The sequence below is a fragment of the Dendrobates tinctorius genome, unplaced genomic scaffold (genome assembly GCF_039654945.1).
Source record: "Dendrobates tinctorius isolate UK_male_01 unplaced genomic scaffold, ASM3965494v1 ptg000342l, whole genome shotgun sequence".
Lineage (NCBI taxonomy): Eukaryota > Metazoa > Chordata > Amphibia > Anura > Dendrobatidae > Dendrobates > Dendrobates tinctorius.
The window spans coordinates 5,165,343-5,186,195 of record NW_027362008.1 but is presented as its reverse complement, the minus strand read 5'-3'; the positions used below and the strand labels follow the sequence as shown (position 1 = coordinate 5,186,195).

Below are 20,853 nucleotides of genomic sequence, written 5' to 3'. Positions count from 1 at the left end.
AGCCAGGCAAGGTATGTGTCTGAGTTTTGAAAGGGCTATGGCTGCCACAAAATTCCGGCCGTTATCACTAACTACCTTGCCTGTCTCAAGATGTAGACTGCCCAGCCATGACTCAGTTTCTTGCTGCAAGTAGTCGGCCAGTACCTCCGCGGTGTGTCTGTTGTCTCCCAAACACATCATCTTCAACACAGCCTGCTGACGCTTACCACTAGCTGTTCGATAGTGGGACACCTCGTGTGCAACACTGGCAGCTGCGGACGGAGTGCTCGTGCGACTGCGCTCTGTGGACGAGCTTTCGCTTCTGGAGGAGGAGGAGGAGGATCGAACACCTACAGGCAACTGTTTCCTATACCGTGGGCTAGGCAGCACTGTCCCACCGCTGCTGTCCCCTGTGGACCCTGCATCTACCACATTAACCCAGTGCGCAGTGATGGACACGTAACGGCCCTGGCCATGCCTACTAGACCATGCATCTGTTGTGAGGTGCACCTTTCCACTCACTCATTGCTTGAGTGCATGGACAATGCAGTCTTTCACATGCACGTGGAGGGCTGGGATGGCTTTTCGTGAAAAGAAGTGGCGACTGGGTAGGTCATAGCGTGGTACTGCGTAGGCCATGAGCTCGCGGAAAGCTTTTCTTTCAACCAACCGATAGGGCATCATCTCTAATAAGATTAGTTTGGCAATGTGGGCGTTCAAAGCCAGTGTACGTGGATGGGAGGATGGGTACTTTCTTGTCCTACTCAGAGTCTCTAGTAGGGTGAGCTGGACTTGAGAGCTGCATATGGTGGAACTAGCGGCGGACATGGCAGACAGAGAGGGTTGATGATGGTGATGGAGTTGGTGTTCTTTCTGATGGCCTAGATTCAGTCTTTCGTAGCAATAACATTGTGATTCCTCGACATTTGCTGCTGGTGGTGTGCTAACCGGTGGGCTTACAGTGGGGGAAGCGATGTAGCATTGCTGACTACCTTCATTCGGAGAAGGTGCACATGTGGTATGTGAGGTTTGGTAGTCCGTCCACGCTTGCAAGTGCATGGTGGTTAAATGTCTAAGCATGCAACTGGTATTCAAATTTCTCAGATTTTTCCCTCGGCTAAAGGTCTTTGCGCACTTCTTACAGATAACTTTTGCCTGATCATTAGGATTTTGTTCAAAAAAGTGCCACACTGCACTCTTCCTACTAGGGAAGACATTTTGAGACCTTGCACGCTGTGCTAATTTGACCGTCTGGCCAAACTGTCCTGCAGCTCTTTTGGTTTTTGTAACACGTTTTTGGACTGCTACGGTCCTGCCAGATAACAGCTGTTGCGATGTTGTTGCCTGCTGCGGATCCTCCTCCTCCTCTTCTGAGCTATTGGCAGCGGCACCCTCTTCGCCCAATGGATGCCAATCTGGGTCAACAACTGAGTCATCCATCACCTCCTCTTCAATGTCATGTGCACCTTCCTCTGTGTCACCATGTAAGGTGGTATAGTATGCGGGAAGGGGCACCTGAGTCTCATCAGGGTCTGATTCTGCCTCAGTACACTGCGAGGACAATGTAGTGCTCTGAGTGAATGTACCAGCAGATACATCTAGCAGTGGCTGTGCATCAGTGCACTCCATGTCAGATTCATCTTAGACTGGGTAATTCACGATTTGACTTGCTAACCCAGGCATGGTATGTGAAAAGAGCTCCATGAAGTAATCGGTAGTGTGGCCTGCCACATCCTTCACTTTTGGTAGGGGTGAAGAACACAAGGAAAGGTGTTGTTCCTGACCAGGAGCCTCCAATGGCCACTTCCATGGCGTCTTCCACCATACTTGCTCATTTTTGTGAAAATGTACCCAAAATACCACCAGCTATATGGTACTGTAAAACAAGGTAGAAGGTGTATCTACTATTGGTGAGAATTTGAATCTCACTAGATTTGAGGACGCAGAACTATTATCTTTGGCCCAGTAGAGATTACACCTCAATGTAACAGGCTGAAATTGGATGGTGTATGACAAGGTGGAGGGTGTCTATAGGATTGGTGAGATTTTGAATCTCACTATAGATTTGAGGACGCAGAACTATTGTCTCTGGCCCAGGAGAGATTACACCTCAATGTAACAGGCTGAAATTGGATGGTGTATGACAAGGTGGAGGGTGTCAATAGGATTGGTGAGAATTTGGATCTCTTTAGAGATTTGAGGACGCAGAACTATTGTCTCTGGCCCAGGAGAGATTACACCTCAATGTAACAGGCTGAAATTGGATGGTGTATGACAAGGTGGAGGGTGTCTATAGGATTGGTGAGAATTTGGATCTCATTAGAGATTTGAGGACGCAGAACTATTGTCTCTGGCCCAGGAGAGATTACACCTCAATGTAACAGGCTGAAATTGGATGGTGTATGACAAGGTGTAGGGTGTCTATAGGATTGGTGAGAATTTGGATCTCACTATAGATTTGAGGACGCAGAACTATTGTCTCAGGCCCAGGAGAGATTACACCTCAATGTAACAAGCTGAAATTGGATGGTGTATGACAAGGTGGAGGGTGTATATAGTACTGGTGAGAATTTGGATCTCACTAGAGATTTTAGGAGGCTGACAATGATGCTCTCAGTCCAAGTATGGACGCAGGCAGCCTAATAAGCAGGACTGCTGCACACGAAAGGGTGGAAAAATGTACGCTTGGTAACTGTGCAGAAAAGAGGAAGAAAAGTATTTTTGCTTTTAAAAAGGCAGTTTGCACAGCAGTGTGCAAACAGCAATGCAGCCATCAGGGAGCCTTATAAGGCAGCCTAATAACCAACAGAGCTGATGCACCAAAATAGAGCCTCCCCTGTCACAGCACACAAGCTGCTGTGTTGTACAGTGAAAATCGCTACCAGCAGAAGCAGTTTTTTTTGGTTCTTCTTCCCTGCCTAACGCTCTCCCTTATTCAGAATCAGCAGCAGCTGCAACCTCTCCCTAATGCTAAGATCGGCAGAAGTAAGATGGCGGTCGGTGTTCATGCCCTTTTATAGCCCCTGTGACACCACACAAAGCCAGCCAATCACTTGCATGCCCTTCTCAACGATGGTGGTGACCGATGCCTATGTCATCACGTTGCCCACAGTGTGCGTCCTCCATCACTGGCTGAAAAAGGGCGCTGGAAGCATCTTTTGAAACGCGACTTTGGCGCTCTGGTCGCCGACCTCGTGGCCGACCTCACGCTATGGTCGGGTTTCGTTTCATGAAACCCGGCTTCAGCGAAAGTCGGCAACTTTTGAATATGACCGACCCGTTTCGCTCAACTCTAGTGGTTGGAAATGTCTAGTTTGAACTGTAACTGTCCATAAGGAAGTGCACACCTTTAGTAGTGTTCGTACAAAAGTGTCCTCCATATATCGGGGTCCTTACTGTACTGCCAGCACTTGTATCATTTTAAAAGTGCCCTGTAGATCCTACCTGCCCTTTAAATTTCTCGACTATTAGTTCAGGCTATATTTGATAAATATTAGGGTTAGGGTCCCAATAGAGAGTTCTCCTTGTCGTGGCCTATTTTATACCTAAGTTCCTTAGTTTTAAGAACAGTGGGGAAAATAAGTATTTGATCCCATGCCGATTGTGCAAGTTTTCCCACCTGTAAAGAATGGAGAGATCTGTAATTTTTATTGTAGGTACACTTCACCTGTGAGACTGAATATAAAAGTAAAATGCAGAAAACCACATTGTAGGAATTTACGTGGTTAAATTGCATTTTATTGCATGAAATAATTACCGTATATACTTGAATATAAGCCGAGATTTTCAGCCCATTTTTTTGGGCTGAAAGTCCCCCTTTCGGCTTATATTCGAGTTATATACACCAGGGGGTAAGAGGGGGAGGGGGGGTGGGGGTATCAGGTCATACTTATCCGTCCTGGCACGGTCTCTGCAGCCCCCAGCTTCTCTGCGATCTCCCTTCCTTCCTTCAGTGGTCACATGGTACCGCTCATTAAATATGAATATGCGATACTCACCTGTCCCCCAGTCCTTCGCTGCTTGCTGCTGTCTGGCACATCATCTGTCAGTGACGTTCAGACAGCAGAGGGCACGTTGACGTGGTTAGTGCGCGCTGCGCCCCCTGCAGTCTGAACGTCACTGACAGATGACGTGCCAGACAGCAGCAAGCAGCGATGGACCGGGGGACAGGTGAATATCTCAGGTGCCAGCAGTGACACCGGCACCTGGCCCCCAGCGACGGAGAGGTGAGTATGTCATTTTTTAAATTTTTAAATGCAGCAGCGGCAGCACATGGGGGCATAATCTACAGTATATAATATATGGAGCATCTTATGGGGCAGCATATGGGGGCATATTCTATGGAGCATCTTATGGGGGCAGCATATGGGGGCATAATCTATGGAGCATCTTATGGGGGCAGCATATGGGGGCATAATCTATGGAGCATCTTATAGGGGCAGTGTGATGCTTCAGGGATTTGGTAGCGTCCGAGAGTGGACCCTCTGGGTCGCGGAACTGAGGCCCCCGGGGCGAGCGCGCCAGGTGGAACCGACCCCTATACAGGGACCATTAGGGGCAGGCCTGCGGGGGTCAGACACCGCAACAGCTGGAACCAAGAGGGTCAGCTCGAAGGACCGGAGTGGTCACAGGCAGGATACTGGACAGGGACCAAGGTACGGGACTCTGTGCAGTAAGCGCGGAGAGAAGCACGGAGCGGTATAGCACCAGGTAACAACTAGGACGACTGACGAACAGCAGGCGGGAGAACTGGACAGGGAGCGGGACAGACACTGGAGGACGGAACTGAGACGGAGACCGAAGGGGACATAGGCTGCAGAACAAGGACCAGGCAGGATGGAAGACAGGCAAGAGGTGGAAAATAGCACACAGTGGCAGAGACAAACAAAGCTGGGACAGGGGGAACCACGAGACTAAGAGAAGGACTATAGACTAGCTATAGGTGGCCAGATTAGTGCAGGGAAGGCACACGATAACCCGGCATCCTCCCCTTATGGGAGACGCCTGATATATCCTCTGCTGGCAGGTGATTGGCTGGCCGAGATCCGGCAGCCACCCACCGCAGGGTTAAGAAATCAGACGGGCGCATGCCCGCGACCTAAGGCGCATGTGCGGGACTGCAGCTGCCCGGGAGGAAGGAGGAGGAGGGAGCGCGCATGAGCAGGGAGGAGCACGGCAGGCTGGGTAAGGAGATACAGCGGCGAGACACGGTGCTGGTGGGACGGCGGCGGGCACAGCCGCCGACGTTACAGTACCCCCCTCCTTACATCTCCCCCTTCTGAGATTGGCAAAAACCTTTTCAGAATACATGGGGCATTTACATTTTCCCGAAGCTCCCAGGACCTCTCCTCGGGACCAAATCCCTTCCAATCGATAAGGAAGAAGGTTTTTCCCCTGACTCTTTTCATGGCCAGAATATCTTTAACTTCAAAGACGTTATCAGCCCCAACTGGCTGAGGGGAAGGAATAGGAGCAGGGTGAAACAGATTGAGAATGACAGGTTTAAGGAGCGAGACATGGAAGGTGTTAGGGACCCGGAGTGAAGCCGGCAACCTCAATTTGTATGCAGCGTCGTTGATGCTTCCAAGTATTGCAAAAGGCCCTATGTACTGGGGGCTCAACTTGTACGAAGAGACTTTGAGATGGATATGTTTGGTCGAAAGCCAGATTTTGTTGCCAGGATGGTATGGTGGAAGGTCCCTCCGTCTTTTGTCTGCATGTTTCTTTATCCGGGCACTGGAGTTCACGAGGGCCTCCCTGGTCTCTTTCCAAACTTGTGAAAACTCAGAGGTGAGAGCATCTGCCGTGGGAACCCCCGAAGACGTGGAAATGGGCAGCGGGATGCCAGGGTTCTGGCCTGAGACCACAAAAAAACAGTGACTTGGAGGTGGACTCATTTGGATGATTATTATGGGCAAATTCTGCCCAAGGAAGAAGTGAGACCCAGTTGTCTTGGTGGGCGTTGGAAAAGTGACGCAGGTAGGACGTCAAAACTTGATTGATTTGTTCCACTTGCCCGTTGGTCTGAGGGTGATAGGCAGAGGAGAAGTCCAGAGATGTACCCATAAGCCGACAGAGAGCTCTCCAGAATCGAGAGGTAAACTGGACTCCTCGATCAGACACAATCCGTTGAGGGAGTCCATGCAGTTTGAAGATCTGATGGATGAAGATCTCGGCCAACTCAGGAGCCGAAGGCAACCCGGGCAATGGGATGAAATGGGCCATCTTGGAGAAGTGATCTACTACCACTAGGATAGTTGTACAGCCAGAAGAGCGAGGCAGGTCTGTCACGAAATCCATGGCGATTTGCCGCCAAGGGGCCTCTGGAACAGGTAACGGGAGGAGAAGACCGGAGGGCAGGCTCCTCGGCACCATGTTCTGAGCACAAATAGTACAGGAAGCTACATAATCCGTCACGTCCTGGCGAAGAGAGGGCCACCAATAATAGCGAGAGAGAAACAAGAGGGTCTTCTTGGTCCCGACGTGTCCTGCAATTTTGGACGAGTGCCCACAGCGTAGCACCTCACGACTTTTGCTCTGTGGAACGAAGGTTCTGCCTGGCGAAAGGGTGGAGAGGCTCACGGGAGCCACAGTGATAACTTTCGCAGGTTCGATGATATATGATGGGACCTCCTCCATTTCAGGTGACTGCAAAGACCTGGAGAGTGCATTCACCTTGATGTTCCTATTCCCGGGTCGAAAATGGAGCTTGAAGTCGAAGCGAGAAAAATACAGTGACCATCTGGCTTGCCTGGAATTGAGTCTTTGGGTGGACTGAAGATAGGCTAAGTTCTTGTGGTCCGTGAAGATAGTAAAGGGGTGAACTGCCCCCTCGAGCAGATACCGCCATTCTTCCAGAGCCATCTTTATGGTGAGCAACTCCCGATCTCCGATTGAGTAGTTACACTCAGCAGGGGAAAAGGACTTAAAAAAAACCCCACAGGGGACCAGATGTCCAGATGATGCCCGCTGGGAAAGAACTGCCCCAGCCTCGGTGGAGGAGGCATCCACCTCTAGGATGAATGGCCTACTGGCTACAGGGCGATGCAAGATTGGTGCTGATGCAAAGGAGCGTTTCAGGGCAAGAAAGGCGTCATCAGCCTCAGGAGACCAGGTATTCGATTTAGTAGAGAATAATGTTCTTCGATTTCTCTAGTGCTTTTAATACCATACAGCCAGGTCTACTGAGAGACAAGCTGGGCCTTGTTGGCGTGGACCTCCAAATCTCCACCTGGATCCTTAACTACCTCATGAACCGACCTCAGTTTGTAAAGGTTCGGGACAGTGTGTCAGACACGGTGATCTGCAATACAGGGGCACCTCAAGGTACAGTTCTTGCCCCTTTTCTCTTCACACTGTACACTGCGGATTTTAAGTGCAACTCATCTAGCTGCTACTTGCAGAAGTATTCTGATGACTCTGCAATAGTAGGCCTCATCACAGGAGGAGATGAAAGAGAGTACAGAGATACTAACCAAGCATTTGTGGAGTGGTGTCAGAGGAACCACCTTAGGATTAATTCCGGGAAGACCAAGGAATTGGTGGTGGACTTTCGCAAGGGAAAAAATCCACCAGTAGTGGTGAACATTCAGGGAAAAGACATTGAGATAGTGGACACCTATAAGTACCTTGGTGTGATCCTCAATAATAATCTTGACTGTGCCCATCACTTGGATGCAGTGTACAGGAAGGGCCATAGTAGGCTTTATCTGCTCAGAAGGCTGAGAGCCTTCGGAGTTAGGGGGGCACTCCTTGCATCCTTCAACTCTGTTGTGGCATCAGTCATCTTCTTTGGTGTGGCGTGCTGGGGTAGTGGCATATCAACCAGGGACAGGAATAGGCTGGACAAACTGATTAGAAGGGCCAGCTCTGTCCTGGGATGCCCCCTTGATCCAGTTCAGGAAGTAGGCGACAGGAGGATACTGGCCAAGGTGAGCTACATGGTGCAGAATAATTCCCATCCCATGCATGAGACCGTGACAAAGATGTGCAGTACTGTCAGTGACCGGCTACTTCATCCTAAATGTGTGAGGGAGCGCTATCGAAAGTCCTTCCTTCCTGCTGCAGTTAGGCTGTACTGTATAACCAGCCCTGTCCAAAACGGAGAACGACCCAAACAGTGAACTGATAGATCCAAAGTTGTGATAGTCCGGTTATATCTTTTTTTTTTCGTATATGTACCTACCTACTGTCAATGTAATGCCTTTATGCATCTGTATCTGTACTTGATCCTGCCTTGCTGCTGTACTGCTCTGAATTTCCTCATGGTGGGACGATTAAAGGATTATCTTATCTTAGTTCCTTTTCAGGTTAGGACCGTGATGGGCTTGGTCACTGAGGAGAAGTGAGGAGCAAACGCTCTGTAATAATTGGCAATTCCCAGGAAGCGCTGAATGGCTTTCACTCAGACAGGACGAGGCCATTTGAGTACGGCAGAGAGCTTCTCGGGATCCATCTTCAGCCCAGAGTCTGTGATTATGTAACCCAAGAAAGGCAATGAGGTTTGCTCAAACAGGCATTTCTCTAATTTAGCATAGAGATGATTCTCCAGAAGGCGTTGCAGGACCAGGCGAACACTTCTCCGATGCGAGGATAGATCGAGTGAAAAAATGAGAATGTCATCTAAGTACACCACAACACAGGAGTACAGCAAATCCCGAAAAACCTTGTTATCGAATTCCTGGAACACTGCCGGGGCATTGCAGAGTCCAAACGGCATGACCAAATATTCATAATGGCCATCCCGAGTATTGAAAGCCGTCTTCCATTCGTCCCCGGCGCGGATTCGGATCAAATTATAAGCTCCTCGCAGATCCAATTTGGTAAAGACCCGGTCTCCCCTCATTCGGTCAAAGAGTTCTGGAATTAGCGGAAAAGGATACAGATTTTTATCGGTGATATTGTTCAGGCCTCGATAGTCAATACATGGCCGGAGGGATCCGTCTTTCTTCCGGACGAAGAAAAAACCCACGCCTGCAGGGGAAGATGACTTCCGAATGAAACCCTTGGCCAAGTTTTCCTGAATGTACTCAGTCATGGCGGAGGTCTCTGCTGGAGACAGTGGACATGTTCTCCCCCTGGGAGGGGTGGCTCCCGGAATCAAATTGACGGGGCAGTCATAGAACCGGTGCGGCGGCAGGGAATCCGCCTCCTTCTTACTGAAGATGTCGGCATACGCGTGATACGGTGCGGGAAGTCCCGGAATATCAGCTGGCTTCTGTAGTGGACGGGGACGGGCCACCGACAACAGACGGCGTTCATGGCGGATATGACCCCAGCGCAGAATCTCCCCAGAGCGCCAGTCAAGAACCGGCTCATGCAATCTGAGCCAGGGTAATCCAAGGAGAACAGCGTGGGACAAATTAGGCAGGACATAAAAAGCTATCTTCTCCAGGTGAAGAGCTCCAACTTGTAGCTCCACTTCGGCAGTACCATGGTGATGAGCAACGGTAGTGGTCTGTCATCCACAGAGGCAATCGCAAGCGGGTTTTCCAAGGTAACCACCGGAATCTGGAACTTATCAACTTCTTCTAGCCGAATGAAATTACCAGCCGCACCCGAGTCCCCATACGCCTCCACAGATCTACGCTCCTGACCTAGAATAATTAAAGCCGAAATGGTAAGGGGCAGAGAGGATTTAGAGTCACCTAGGGAGACCTCTCTTACCTGGCCTAGGTGGAGGCGTTTCCCGGTCTCATAGGACAGGTCCGCAGAAAATGGTTGGCTCCGCCGCAATACAGACAAAGACTTATAGAATCATAGAATCGTAGAGTTGGAAGGGACCTCCTGGGCCATCTGGTCCAACCCCCTGCTCAAAGCAGGATTCGCTAAATCATCCCAGTCAGATGTCTGTCCAGCCTCTGTTTGAAGACTTCCATTGAAGGAGAACTCACCACTTCTCGTGGCAGCCTGTTCCACTCATTGATCACTCTAACTGTCAAAAAGTTTTTTCTAATATCTAATCTGTTTCTCCTCCCATTCAGTTTCATCCCATTGCTTCTAGTCTTTCCTTGTGCAAATGAGAATAAAGTTGATCCTTCTACAATGTGACAGCCCTTTAGATATTTGTAGACAGCTATTAAGTCTCCTCTCAGTCTTCTCTTTTGCAAACTAAACATTCCCAAATCCTGCAACCTTTCCTCATAAGACAGGGTTTGCAGACCGGTCACCATTCTGGTCGCTCTTTTCTGAACTTGCTCCAGTTTGTTGATGTCTTTTTTAAAATGTGGTGCCCAAAACTGGACACAATATTCCAGATGAGGTCTGACCAAAGAGGAGTAGAGGGAAATAATGACTTCACGTGATCTAGACTGTATGCTTCTGTTAATACATCCTAGAACTGCATTTGCCTTTTTTGCTGCTGCATCACACTGTTGACTCATATTCAGTCTGTGATCTATTAGTATACCCAAGTCTTTTTCACATGTGCTGTTGCTTAGCCCTATTCCTCCCATTTCCGTCATTCTCTCTCTGCGCCGTTGTTCAGACAATTTTAAACGGTCTATCAGCATGGGCTCGGGGCGGTACTAGCAGAGGGTGCGGAGGAATGTGGAATGGGATCTTGATACAGCCTAAAGGGTCTCCTTTCCCTAACTGATTCGCGAGAGCGTTCGAGAAACCGGAGATCTATACGGGTGGCCAGGGATATGAGATCATCCAAGGTGGTGGGGGTATCCCGACCGGCAAGCTCATCCTTTATTTGGCCAGATAGACCTCTCCAGAAGGCTCCAACCAGAGCCTCATTATTCCACCCAAGCTCCGAAGACAGTGTCCGGAAGCGGATGGCGTACTGTCTTATGGTAAGGGAAGCCTGACGGAGGTTAAAAAGAGCCTCAGTAGTAGAAGCCAACCGTCCGGGCTCATCAAATACCTTGCGGAACATATCAAGAAAATTTTGGATACTGGAAACCACAGGATCATCCCTTTCCCACAAAGGATTCACCCAGGTCAAAGCCTCCCCCTCAAGGTGGGACACTATAAACGCCACTTTGGCTCAATCTGAGGGGTATTGCTGGGATAAAAGCTCAAAGTGCAGCCTACACAGGTTCATGAAACCCCGGCATAGCTTGGGATCCCCGCTATACCTGGGGGCTTTCCCAGGCGAGGTGGCGGGTGAGATGCTGGATCCCGGGGTTGGATAGAGGCGGCCGCAGAGGACTGTAGGGAAAGCAGTCGATCATCGACGGACGCCATGTAACTTAAGATGTGGAACTGGGCATCGCGCTGCTGCGTGAGCTCCTGCTGGAGACCTGCTAACAGGGGAGCATTCCCTGGGTTGGTGGTTTGAAGGGCGGAAAGCCGGGTGTCCATGGACTTCATGAAGGACCTTATCCGGGTCTGGTTTTCCCGTAAGAAAAGCAATTCCTTTTGCGTAGCAGCTGCAACTCCAGCGGAGTCCATGGCCTAATTATACCTGTGACACTTCAGGGATTTGGCAGCGTCCGAGAGTGGACCCTCTGGGTCGCAGAACTGAGGCCCCCGGGGCGAGCGCGCCAGGTGGAACCGACCCCTATACAGGGACCGTTAGGGGCAAGCCCGCGGGGGTCAGACACCGCAACAGCTGGAACCAAGAGGGGCAGCTCGAAGAACCGGAGTAGCCACAGGCAGGACCGGGATACCGGACAGGGACCAAGGTACGGGACTCCGTGCGGTAAGCGCGGAGAGAAGCGGTATAGCACCAGGAAACAACTAGGACGACTGACAGACAGCAGGCAGGAGAACTGGACAGGGAGCAGGACAGACACTGGAGGACGGAACTGAGGCGGAGACCAGAGGGGACAAAGGCTGCGGAACAAGGACCAGGCAGGACGGAAGACAGGCAAGAGGCGGAAAATAGCACACAGTGGAAGAGACAAACAAGGCTGGGACAGGGGGAACCACGAGACTAAGAGAAGGACTATAGACTAGCTATAGGCGGCCAGATTAGTGCAGGGAAGGCACACGATAACCAGGCGTCCTCCCCTTATGGGAGACACCAGATATATCCCCTGCTGGCAGGTGATTGGCTGGCCGAGATCCGGCAGCCGCCTACCGCAGGGTTAAGAAATCAGACGGGCGCGCGCCCGCGACCTAAGGCGCATGTGCGGGACCGCAGTTGCCCGGGAGGAAGGAGGAGGGAGTGCGCATGAACAGGGAGTAGCACGGCAGGCTGGGTAAGGAGATGCAGCGGTGGGCACGGCTGCCGACGTTACAGGCAGCATATGGGGGCATAATCTAAGGAGCATCTTATGGGGGCAGCATATGGGGGCATAAACTATGGAGCATCTTATGGGGGCAGCATATGGGGGCCTATTCTATGGAGCATCTTATGGGGCACAATCTATGGAACATCTAAATATTAAGTTCTGTTTTTCTATTGTATCAAATACTGTATATACTCGAGTATAAGCCGACCCCCATAATTTTGCCACAAAAAACTGGGGTTCTGGAGTGATTCCTGACCTTTCTCAGAATCATCCTTACCCCACAAGGTGAGATCTAGCATGGAGTCCCAGACCAAGGAAGATTGACAGTCATCTTGTGTTTCTTCCATTTTCCAATAATTGTGCCAACAGTTGTTGCCTTCTCACCAAGCTGCTGTCCTGTAGTTCATTCCAGCCTTGTGCAGGTCTGCAATTTTGTCCCTGGTGTCCTTAGACAGCTCTTTGGTCTTGGCCATAGTGGAGAGGTTGGAGTGTGATTGAGGGTGTGGACAGGTGTCTTTTATGAAGGTAATGAGTTTAAACAGGTGCAATTAATCCAGGTAATGCAGAGTAGTGCAGAGTAGAAGGCTTCTTAAAGGGAATCTGTCACCTCATATTGGCGCTTTATGTAAATAAGTTGTGTCCGGTCCGATGGGCGGTGTTTGGGTTCCTTTCCTCCACCCCTCCTTGGCCGCTGTCTGCAATATTTCAGGTAATTTCCGCAGTTGTCCTCCATATTACGTGCGTGTGCATTGCAATCTTGACTCGCGCACGGGCAGTATGCTTTGCTCAACTGCGGGCAAAGCCGAAAAGTATTAGTGCGCATGCGCCGGTGAACTATGTCCCGGAACACAGCAAAATATTTCCGGGACATATTTGACTGGTGCATGCGCACTAAGGTTTTAATCTCCCCTATAAAGCAGCCACATCAGCAGATATGACCTCTCTACAGGGCCTCTGATGACACACTGACCGGAGATAATACTCCCGCAGAGTATCATTGGAGTTCATGCTCTCACTTTACGGCACCACTGCTGTGTGAGAATTTTCTCACGCAGCTGTAACGTAAGTGACAGGATGAACTCAGTTGACCTCCAATATCTCCTGTCATTGTACACCGGAGCCCCTGGAGAGTGGTCACATCTGCTGATGTGACAGCTCTACACGGGAGATCATCGTGGGACAATTGTTATTAAATGGATTACATCAGAAAAGGGAGTATATTGTTTGTTTATTATTTTTCTTTTTTTTGCAGGTGATTGAGGGCGTCGGGGATTAGCTGTATATGGTGAGTATGTGTTTTTTTTTTTTTACTATTCAACACATTAGCTGGATGATGAGACTACTACTGTCCCATCATCCGCTAATGCTGTCACTGTAGCAAACATAGTCGGATGGGACTTGTAGTCCCATCGGACGATGCCTGCCTACACACAGACCAGCACACACACATGCAAACACACACAGCCCCGCAGACACACACACAGACCTCAGCAAACAGACACGCACACATTCTCCGCACACACAAAGTCTTTAGAGCCTATGACACATAGAGCCTATGACACATAGGCTATGACTCATCTATGATGCTGCGCGGCCAGCCAATCATAGTAATGCCACAACCAAGAAGGCTGCGGAATTATTGTACACATGCTGGGCGAGAGATGCGAATATTGTGAGGCGAGTAGTGAAATACTCGCTATGTTCCGAGTACAGCAAGTACCGCCTTGCTCGCCGAGTACCGAATACCCACGATTATACTTTCTCATCCCTAGTTAAGCCCCCGTCACACACAGCGAGATTGCTAGAGAGATCGCTGCTGAGTCTCAAGTTTTGTGACGCAAGAGCAATCTCACCAGCGATATCGCGGTGTGTGACACTGACCAGCGACCAGCCCCCCTTCCGGGTATCGCTGATTGTGCTCGAATGCCCTGGATATTTTTTTGATCGTTAGTCTCCCGCTGGCCAGCACGCATCACGTGTGGCAGGCGGGAGAGCAACGATCTGTGAGCTCCCAGCTCGTATCCAAGGTAAACAGCGGGTTTCTAAGTGCCGCGCATCGCTTTGAAACCTGCAGTGTACCTTAGATACTAGTGCGCTGGTGCAGGGAGCTGGTAACCCTGGTAAACAGCGGGTTTCTAAGTGCCGCGCGGCGCTTAGAAACCCGTTGTTTACCTTGGTTACCAGCTCCCTGCACCAGTGCGCTGGTATCTAAGGTACACAGCGACACGTGCGCTCATTGTCGCTGGTGCTGATCGCTGGTGAAGCTGCCTGTTTGGCAGCTCACAAGCGATCATGTAGCGACACACCAGCGACCCTGACAAGGTCATATCGTTGTCGGGATCGCTGGTGAGTCGCTATGTGTGACGGGGCCCTTACACTCACAAGCTGAGTCAGTTTGTAATTGTGACTGAACCAATTTTTACAGTTCCGACCACTTTCAATTTAGGAGGTTATAACTCTGGAACACTTCAACAGATCCCGCTGATTCTGAGAAAGTTTTTTTCGTGACATATTGTGCTTCATGTTAGTGGTAAAATTTCTTTGATATGACTTGCGTTGTTTATGAAAAAAATGTAAATTTGCCAGAAAAAATGTAAAATTTAGCAATATTCAAAATTTTAAATTAATCAGAGAGTGTTGTCACAAAAAGTAGTTAATAAGTAACATTTCCCACATGTCTACTTTACATAATTACAATTTTGAAAACATAATTTTGTTTTGTTAGGACGTTATAAGGGTTAAAAGTTGACCAGCGATTTCTCATTTTTACAACAAAATTTGCAAACCCATTTTTTTAGGGACCACATCACATTTGAAGTCAGTTTGAGGGGTCTATATGGCAGAAAATACCCAAAAGTGACACCATTCTAAAAACTGCACCCCTCAAGGTGCTCAAAACCACATTCAAGAAGATTATTAAGCCTTCAGGTGCTTCATAAGAACTAAAGCAATGTGGAAGGAAAAAAATAACATTTGACTTTTTTCACAAAAAATTACTTTAGACACAAACTTTTTTTCTTTTCAAAAGGGTAATAGGGGAAATGGACCACAAAATTTGTTGTGCAATTTCTACTGAGTATGCCTGTACCCCAATATCTGGGGGAAATCCACTGTTTGGGTGCAAAGCAGGGCTCAGAAGGGAGGGAGCACCATTTGACTTTTTGAACGCTAATTTGGCTGGAATCGATGGCGGGCACCATGTCGCGTTTGGAACAGTGGATCCCTCGACAATTGACACCATTTTGGAAACCTCAAGGACTTTATCCAGGAGTATAGTGAGCATTTTGAACCCACAGGTACGTCACAGAATTTGATAACATTAGGTTGTCATATTAAATATGTCGTCATTAGTGTTGCTCACTACTTGAGTTTGCATCAGGTGCTTGGGTATGCACCGAATATCACGGATGCTCGAGTCCCACACCCAATGTAAACTCGAGTAGTGAGCACTTGCGCTCAACACTAGCCGTTATATCGTCATCATTTTTTTTAATTTTGAAAACCTCCCAATCCTAACTCCAACCCTAACACACCCCTAACCATAATCCTAACCCCAACACAACTCTAACCCCAACTCACTCTAACCCTAATACAACCACAATGCTAACACAACCCCAACCCTAACACAACCCCAACCCTAACACAACCCCAACCCTAACACAACCCCAACCCTAACACACCCATAACCATAATCCTAACCCCAACACAATTCTAACCCCAACTCACTGTAACCATAACACAACCCCAACCCTAACACAACCACAATGCTAGATTTTATCAGAGAGAGAAATTAATTGAAAATCAGCCTTTTATTTGTGATCGCTGTTGTTCAGTGAATTACGGTGATCATGTGACAGGGGACCAAAAAAAAGTCCCTGATCATATTCTCCCGGGTCTTAGCTACCTCCAGTAGCCGAATCCTCGGAGATTTTCCAACGCGGGGGGGGCACTATACCCTTATTTCTCAGGGTCGTTAAAAAGCTGTGCTGAGGAATAAGGCCTCTTAACTGCTGCCGTTAAAAGGTGTATCGGCGTTCATTAAGGGGTTAAATGTACTTTCCTGGGATTTCCTATGACAACACCAAGCAGCGAGTATTTGTGACGTGTAAAGGAAATGATACGAGGTTTTCTAATTATTGTAATATTTGTATTCAGTGTTTGCAGACATGTCAGTGTATACAGAGACTGCTGTCATTCATGTCAGTGCCCATATACTAACTGATGAAATAAACCATTGATCTTACATTGGTAAGACAGGAGCCCAGGAGCTGGTGTCTCCACCAGATAATATAATGGTGGGATTGGGATAACATTTCACATATGATGTCCCTTCAGTGTACAGCAAATATTTCTCAATAACTTTTGAGGAAGCACGAACCGATAATACCCAGTCCTCCACAAAGCAGCCAGGACCAATAAAACCAGGAGCAGGAGGAGAGCAGCCACCGACCCCGCGATCAGGTAACCCACGCTGACGACAGGATCTTTAGCTGATGGAGAGAACAGGAAAAAGAGAGAAATGAGCGGGTCAATAGTAGAAAGGGATCGACTTATGATTCTGCTGTGCTGCTGGTCGAGAAGATATCCAGTGGAGATCATGGTGCTGTGCCGCCGGTCAAGAACATATCCAGCGGAGATAATGGTGTTGTGCTGCTGGTCAAGAAGATATCCAGTGGAGATGATGGTGCTGTGCCGCCGGTCGAGAAGATATTCAGTGGAGATGATGGTGCTGTGCCGCCGGTCGAGAAGATATCCAGTGGAGATGATGACGTTGAACAAAGAGCTGTTTTATTAATCTGACATCTGGGAACAATGCGAAGAGCCGCAGCAGCAGCAGGTGGTATCGACATCTGCATGGTTGTGCCTGTCATAGCCAGGTGAGCAATACCACACTATCTACAACGCTTAATGCCCGAGTGATGCCCTATTGTGCATTTTTTGTCACTTCACTATAAAACAAGTGGGCCGGTCACTTTCCATACGCACTTCCTCTGTCCCCAGTCGAAATTTCCTTCCTACGTCCCTGGCACTAAGGGTAAAAGTGTAGATTTTATTCCTACTCATGTTACATGGTTCTTTTTGGAGTCAGACATTGACTTACAGGTCAACTATCTGATGACGGCACTGGAGTGAGTTTTCTTCCTTCTGGAGGAAAGCAAATTTGAATACTCTTTAACCAAGTAGCACTGACTGTAGGACAAGCCAGGTATCCATAAGGAGAACCAGTTTCCTCAAAAGCTTCATAAAACCCATGATTGCTTTCATACAAAGACAACTGGGGTGAAGGATCAGATGAAGGAATGGTCCATGACTAGAATGACACCTAATAAGCAATACAAAGACTTACCTGTGAAGAAGCCCAAAAACGCACACGACGCCTTATCCTACAAAGTACAAAAATACAGAGTTAAGAGTAATAAAAAATCAAAATAACAAAAACCCCAATGACAACGGCAAGAGGTTTTTGGATAATTTCTTATTGGGGGGAAAGTCATAAAGATGAATCCAACAGGGGAGGTTTCTGCATAATTGTGAATTTTCCATTATGGATTCATATTGGAATCTACAATGGAAGTTGAAGTTGTCTCATGTCAGGACATTAACATAACAAAAGTGATTACGGTAGATGAGCAGATCTTATGAAATTCAATTCACCGGCTTCTCCAAATTTTCCAGAATAGTTCAGTTTGTGGTGAAGATATGCGTACAACACTGAGTTATCCTTGGAGTCAACTGAAAACATATTGAACTTTGTAAGGCAAACACAGCTCTGTTGTTGTCCCAATGACTTCCACCTATCCGGCTCAGAGAAAATAGATGGAAATCAGAGGCAACCAACACCACATTTAACAACACACTGCACTATCAAACTTTTTAGGCTACCTACATTGTATAAACGCTCTAAAAATTATCCCTTTTTGGGGAATGGCAGATGGATATTTTGCTAGTATTTATAGAAAGGCAGTGCAAATGGAAGTAATAATAATAATAATACATTTTATTTCTATAGCGCCGACATATTCCGCAGCACTTTACATTTCAGAGGGGATTTGTACAGACAATAGACATTACAGCATAACAATAATCACATAGATCATAACAGATACCAAGAGGAGTGAGGGCCCTGCTCGCAAGCTTACATTCTATGAGGAAAGAGGGAGACACGAAAGGTGGGTGGTAACAGTTGCCCTGATTGTATGGACCAGCCATAATGTTAAGTGTGTAACAGTACAGACGCAGAGGGCTAATGGATGCATAAAGCATGTGGGAACATGATGCGGGGAACCTGGTTATGGTAAAACTTTTGGCTGTGCCACACAGGGATAGATTAGGTTAATGTGTTGAGGCGGTAGGCCAGTATGAATAAGTGAGTTTTCAGGGCACGCTTAAAATTGTGGGGATTGGGGACTAATCATATTGACCTGGGAAGTGCATTCCAAAGAATTGGTGCAGCACATGTATAGTCTTGAAGACGGGAGTGGGAGGTTCTGATTATTGAGGAAGCTAACCTCATGTCATCAGCAGAACAGAGGGTGCGGGTAGGATGGTATACTGAAACAAGGGAGGAGATGTAGGGTGGTGCTGAGCCATGGAGGGCTTTGTGGGTGAGGGTAATAAGTTTGCACTTTAATTCTGGAGTGGATGGGTAGCCAGTGTAATGACTGGCACAAGGTAGAGGCATCGGTGTAACGATTGGCGAGGAATATGATCCTGGCAGCTGCATTCAAGACAGATTGGAGGGGGAGAGTTTGGTAAGAGGGAGACCGATTAGAAGGGAGTTACAATAGTCGAGACGAGAATGAATAAGAGAAACAGTAAGAGTTTTTGCAGAGTCAAAAGTAAGAAAAGATCGAATTCTAGAAATGTTTTTGAGGTGCAGATAACAAGAGCGAGCAAGTGATCGGATGTGGGGGATAAAGGAAAGCTCAGAGTCAAGTATGACCCCAGGACAGCGGGCATGTTGCTGGGGAGTAATGGTGGAACCACACACGGAAATGGAAATGTCGGGTATAGGTACATTAGTAGCGGGAGGAAACACAAAGAGTTCAGTCTTTGACAGGTTCAGTTTCAGATATAGTGAGGACATGATGCGAGGAACCTGGTTATGTTAAAAAAATTTTGAATGGGCAACACAGGAATATTTAGGTTAATGCATTGAGGCGATACGCCAGTCTGAACAAATGTGTTTTAAGGGCACGCTTAAAACTCTGGGGATTAATCATACTAGCCAGGTTAGTGCATTCCAAAGAAATGGCGCAGCATGGGAAAAGTCTTGGAGACGGGAGTGGGAGGTCCTGATTAATGAGGATGCTAACCTCAGATCATTAGCAGAATGGAGGGCACGGGTAGGGTGGTAGGCTGAGACAAGGGCGGAGATGTAGGGTTGTGCTGAGCCATGGAGAGCTTTGTGGGTGAGGATAATAAGTTTATACTGAATTCTGGAGTGGATGGGTAACCAGTGTAAGGAATGGCACAAGGTAGAGGCATCAGTATAATGACTGCTGGGGAATATGATCCTGGCTGCAGCATTCAGGATAGATTGGAGAGGGGAGAGTTTGGTAAGAGGGAGACCGATTAGTAGAGAGTTACAATAGTCCAGACAAAAATGAATAAGAGAAACAGTAAGAGTTTTTGAAGAGTCGAAAGTAAGAAAAGGTCGAATTCTAGAAATATTTTTGAGGTGCAGATAACAAGAGCGAGCCAGTGATCGGATGTGAGGCTTGAATGAAAGCTCGGAATCAAGTATGACCCCAAGACAGTGGGCATGTTGCTTGGGAGTAATGGTGGAACCACAAACGAAATGGCAATGTCGGGCATAGGTAGATTAGTAGAGGGAGAAAACACGAGGAATTCAGTTTTTGACAGGTTCAGTTTCAGATAGAGGAAGGACATGATATTAGAGACAGCGGTAAGACAATCACTCATGTTTTCCAAAAAGGCTGGCGTGATATCAGGAGAAGAAGTGTATAATTGGGTGTCATCAGCATAGAGATGGTACTGGAACCCAAATCTAATGATTGCATGACCAATAGGGGCAGTATATAAAGAAAAGAGGAGGGGGCCTAAAACCGATCCTTGAGGAACCCCAACAGTAAGGGGAAGATGAGAGGAGGAGGAGCCAGTAAAAGATACAGTAAAGAAGCGGTCAGAGAGATAGGAGGAGAACCAAGAGAGAATGGTGTCCTTGAGGCCAATGGAATGGAGCATAGTGAGGAGGAGCTGATGATCCACAGTGACGAATGCTGCGGAGAGATCCAGGAGAATTAGCATGGAGTAGTGACCATTAGATTTAGCTGTTAGAAGATCATTAGAGACTTTAGTGAGGGCAGTTTCAGTAGAGTGTAGAGAGCGGAAACCGGATGGTAGAGGGTCAAGGAGAGAGTTATCTGAGAGATAGCGGATAAGTCGGGTGTGAACCAGGTGTTCTAGGAGTTTAGAGATGAAGAGAAGATTAGAGACAGGTCTATAGTTAGTGGCACAATTTTGGTCGAGAGATAGTTTTTTAAGTAGTGGATGTATGATGGCATGCTTAAATGAGGAAGGAAAGATATCGGAAGAGAGAGAGGTTAAATATTTTAGTTAGGTGAGTGGTGACAGCAGGGGAAAGGGACTGGAGAACATGTGACGGAATTGGGTCACTGGTGCAAGTGGTAGGGCGAGAAGATCCAAGGAGCCTGATTACTTCTTC

General features: G+C 48.0%; 1 protein-coding gene across 1 annotated transcript in view; it reads right to left on the bottom strand.

The window, feature by feature from the left end:
* LOC141074884 (receptor-type tyrosine-protein phosphatase T-like) overlaps positions 1-20,853 on the bottom strand; it is a 336,227-nt gene that overhangs the window by 136,463 nt on the left and 178,911 nt on the right. Inside the window, exons 13-14 of the mRNA XM_073562192.1 lie at positions 17,512-17,548; positions 16,543-16,654 (exon numbers count right to left, since the gene is read on the bottom strand). Of these exons, the coding sequence (XP_073418293.1) occupies positions 16,543-16,654; positions 17,512-17,548 (149 nt within the window). The remainder of the gene's footprint in view (positions 1-16,542; positions 16,655-17,511; positions 17,549-20,853) is intronic.